Source organism: Bidens hawaiensis, unplaced genomic scaffold, assembly GCF_021521415.1.
Source record: "Bidens hawaiensis isolate Kalapana, Puna unplaced genomic scaffold, B.hawaiensis_p1.1 tig00044040_1, whole genome shotgun sequence".
Classification (NCBI taxonomy): Eukaryota; Viridiplantae; Streptophyta; class Magnoliopsida; order Asterales; family Asteraceae; genus Bidens; species Bidens hawaiensis.
The window spans coordinates 1-4,494 of NW_027505871.1; the positions used below are offsets into that span (position 1 = coordinate 1).

The 4,494-nt window shown below is 39.8% G+C and overlaps 1 protein-coding gene across 1 annotated transcript; it reads left to right on the forward strand.

Annotated features, from left to right (window-relative positions):
- Positions 1–1,722: 1,722 nt before the first annotated feature.
- LOC143615732 (uncharacterized) lies at positions 1,723–2,462 on the forward strand. The gene is made up of 3 exons (XM_077088787.1): positions 1,723–1,948; positions 1,996–2,124; positions 2,335–2,462. Exons 1-3 carry the CDS (start codon positions 1,723–1,725, stop codon positions 2,460–2,462), a joined length of 483 nt encoding a protein of 160 aa, XP_076944902.1.
- The last annotated feature ends 2,032 nt before the right edge of the window (positions 2,463–4,494 follow it).

Sequence of the window (4,494 nt, forward strand, 5' to 3'; positions counted from 1 at the left end):
TGATTAATGTCTTTCTAATCTTGAGAGGATGATGAAGCGGTGCATAGGGACGAAGTTGATGCTGAACTGGGAGAAGTGCCACTTCATGGTGACTGAAGGCATTATGCTCAAGCACAAGATTTCATGAGACAGTATTGAGGTAGATAGAGCTAAGATCGACACCATCAGTAGACTTCCTCCACCAACTAGTGTGAAATCCGTTCGTAGTTTTTTCGGGCGTGCGGGTTTTTATCGTAGGTTCATCAAAGATTTTTCTAAGATCACCCGGCCCATGACTCGCCTTTTATAGAAGGACATCACATTCGACTTTGATGCTGATTGTCTGAAGGCGTTTGAGTTTCTCAAGGGGCAGCTGGTTAATGCCCCTATCTTAGTAGCACCCGACTGCAACTTACCCTTCGAGCTCATGTGTGACGCTAGTGATTTTGCAGTCGGGGCTGTTTTAGGTTAGCGGAAGGACAAACACTTCCATCCTATCTATTACGCGAGTAAGACCCTCAATGATGCTCAGGAGAATTACATGACTACGAGAAGGAGCTTCTAACAGTGGTCTTCGCATTCGACAAATTCCGTTCTTATCTCATGCTGTCCAAAACCATTGTTTATACTGATCAGGCGGCATTGCGATACCTTTTCGCCAAGAAATATGCCAAGCATCGTTTGATACAATGGATTCTCTTGCTTTCCGAGTTCGATATTGAGATTAGAGATAAAAAGGGAGCGGAGAATAATGTTGCGGATCACTTGTCACGTTTGGAGGATCCGAAGAGAGAGGAGATTAGAGAGGACGCCATCGGGGATAGGTTTCCCCATGAGTCGTTGATGATGGTGAAAGTGAGATATGAGAGCGAGCCATTTTTGTACATGAGTGCTGAAGAGGAGGGTCTTCCATGGTTCTCTGACATTGTGAATTATCTGGCTGAAGGAGTGGTGGTCAAGGGCATGAGTTATCAGCAGAGGAGGAAGTTTTTCGCAGATGCCAGCCACTACATATGGGATTCACCGTATTTGTTTCATGTAGGCTCCGATCGAGTGTTGAGGAGGTGTGCGAGTAGGGAAAAGGGCCGTGAGATTCTTAGACATTGTCATGAGGGTTTGACTGGAGGCCACCATGGTCCGTCTTCCACCGCTAGGAAAGTTATAGATTCCGGCTTTTATGGCCATCGATTTTTAAAGACTCCACACGAGTTTGTCAGGCAGTGTGACGCATGTCAGCGCACTAGAAACATCTCATCCTGTAATGAGATGCCCCAAAACCCTATTCAGGTTTGTGAGGTTTTCGACGTCTGGGGCATTGATTTCACGGGTCTGTTCCCTTCTTATCGAGGGAACCGATACATTCTCGTGGCTATCGACTACGTTTCCAAGTGGGTTGAGGCTCAAGCCTTACCCACTAACGATGCCCGATTTGTAGTAGGATTCTTGAAGAGGTTGTTCTGTCAGTTTGGTACTCCTAAGGCCTTGATCAGTGATAAGGGCACGCACTTTTGCAATGCCCCAGATGGAGAAGACGTTGGCACGGTATGGGATCACCCATCGGTTGTCCACCGCCTATCATCAACAGACGAGCGGGTAAGTGGCGAACGCAAAACGAGGTATTAAGCGAATTCTAGAGAAAACTGTCGGCAAGAACCGAAAGGACTGGTCCGATAAGTTAGATGATGCGCTTTGGGCTTTTCGCACTGCATTTAAAACGCCTATTGGGGACCCACACCCTTTAGGATGGTTTATGGGAAAGAATATCGTCTACCGGTTGCGTTAGAGCATAGAGCATATTGGGCGTTGAGGTCCGTTAATCTTGACCTGACACAGGCTGCGAAAAACCAGTATCTCCAAATTCTTGAACTGGAAGAGATGAGAGATGAGGCGTACGCGAGATCGTGGAGTTACAAAGAGCGTAGGAAGGCATTGCATGACAGGAAGTTGAAAAAGGTAAAAGAGTTCAAGTGTGGGGATCAGGTGTTGATTTATAATTCCGTCTGAAGTTATTTCCAGGTAAGCTTAGATCGAGATGGGTAGGTCCCTATACGGTGAAGGCGGCATTCCCGCACGGTGCGGTTGAGTTAGTTGATCAGGAGGGAAGAGCATGGAAGGTGAACGGCCATAGGTTGAAGCACTATATTGGTGGGTCGATTGACTCGATTTAGGAGGATGTGTTTCTCTTCGACATCCCTAGGTTGTTGATTGATAGGGATAGGACCTCGGGTGAATACCCGAGTGTAGAGTTTGTATATGTTTGTATTTGTTTTCTTTTATTTTTGTAATTTGAGTCGGTTTTTTAGTTTTAGAGTCTGTTTGATGTCTGCTTTGGGTGCTTTGAGCTTTATTTTGCAGGTTTGGATGCTTTCGTTCGTACTCAATCTCCATTCGGACGCAGATGTTCTGAACTATTTGATGGTAGAAGGGACCCAAAAGCTGCGGCCGTGAATGAAATGCTATACGGTCGCTTTATCGGAACTTGACTTTCGAAGATCACTGCCCTTATTACCAGGGGAGTCTGTTCCATTTTCTTTATTTATTTATATATTTATTTTATATTATATCTACTTTATATTTGCCTTTTTCCTGTCTCACATTGAGGACAATATGAAATTTAAGTATGGGGATGGGAAACTGGCGTGTTTTTTAGGTAGTTTAAATAAATTAAAAAAAAAGTATATATTATATATAAAAAACTAAAAAACTAAAAAAAAAATGAAAAACCAAAAAAAAATGTGTCCCTTGAATTAAATGTTTTGCAATAAAATGGAAAATTATAGAAAAATTGAAGATTGGTTTTTAAAACTACTAATATATATGAGATACAAAAAAATAGAAAGCGTACTTAATTTGGGATGTGTCGGTAAGCCCAACTAGCCTTGAAAGGTTTCCTCTGATTATTATTAATTAACCTAATAGTCATAAACCTTGTGGGTTCTCATCTTGAGGGGGGATAGTGAAGCTGAAAATTCGATAAGGCATAGCGGGTATTACCTTAATCTTAAAACCTTGAGGTGGTGAGAATTACATGCATTTAAATTTAGCACGTCACTATGTTTTATGAAAATAAATAACGAGTGGTGGCACCCGACCATGTCCATCATTTATACGAGCATTAGAAAATAGTTATATATTTAGGTAAAAGATGCCTAAGAGCACAAAGTTTTGTTGCACGAATGTCAAATATGTGCAAAATATTTTGAAAGTAAAGTGAATGAGAAAGTTATACAAATGCCAAAGAAGCATTCAAAAAAAAAAAACAAAAATCTAAAGTAATCGAAAAAGAGGCCAAAAGGCACATACTAGACGGGGCTGAGAGCTTACGTATTACCAAGGGGATGGTGACTCTGAGGATACACTATTGGGGCTCGAAAGTTCTTAGTCAACAAATATTTTTAGGAAATACTAAGGGTGGGGGACTGAGACCGTCATATACTGTGTTGCAGCTCGGGTGAAACAATGTTGGGCCCAAAAATCCGCTAATATAATTCTAGGTTTAGGAATTGCTGGTACAAACCTCACATGACCTTTCATCCATCAAATTCCACCTAAGTGCATTTTCTTCTTACCATTAAAGGGTTTTTAGCTTACGGTGATTGGTTGAACTAGTCTGTTTCAACCCGGTTATTAATTGTCTTGATTATGCTAGAAATGGGGGTAAGCGGATATGTAACTCTTTAGGTGTGAGACCCATAGATTTATTGATATCACTTGAACTAATCACTAAATGTGATGGGGGGCTTGATAGGTTGGAGGCTGGGTTTAAGTGGACAACAATATCGGCGATCACGGTTTTTGCGTTTATTTATTATTAATTAAAGTAACCTAATGTTTTGAAAATCAGTTTTCCAATTATGATTCCATTGCAAATAGCTTTTTCCGAGACAAAAAAGATTTAAATGTAGGGATATTTGATGTGGTCTCAATTAAACATATTATTATATACATGTTCCCTACTTTTAGATACTTTAAAGCCAAGTTTTTAATGAATATTACTATTATTTGGTTCATGTGTGAGTTTAATGGTTTTAAGAGACGATGGGCTAAAATGGAACACTTTTAATAAACTTGAGACCGATGAATGATGAGTCGAGCATTTGATATATAATACTAATTATTATAATTATATAAAAAACTTAAAAAAGAAAAAGAAAAAAAAGAAAATATAACACAAGTAACGTAATATGTAATAATAATAATAATAACAATAATAATAATAATAATAATAATAATAATAATAATAATATAAAAAGTCACGTGGGTCTTCTTTATGGATCCCTTCATATTGTGGGCATGGCCCACGAGGGTTTTTTCTTGGTGTCAGTGTCAAAATTGCATAAAAAGACAGAAGTAAAGTTAATTTAGTATTGTCTTTCGTAGGGTGAACAGGAGCACAACAGCCGCCGGTCATAAGACGAAATATTATTTTCGAAGGAAGCAGCTAGGAGATAGCAGCAGACATTATCATTACATTAATTTGTTTTGAGAGTTCATGTGGGTTGGAGCAGCATTTAG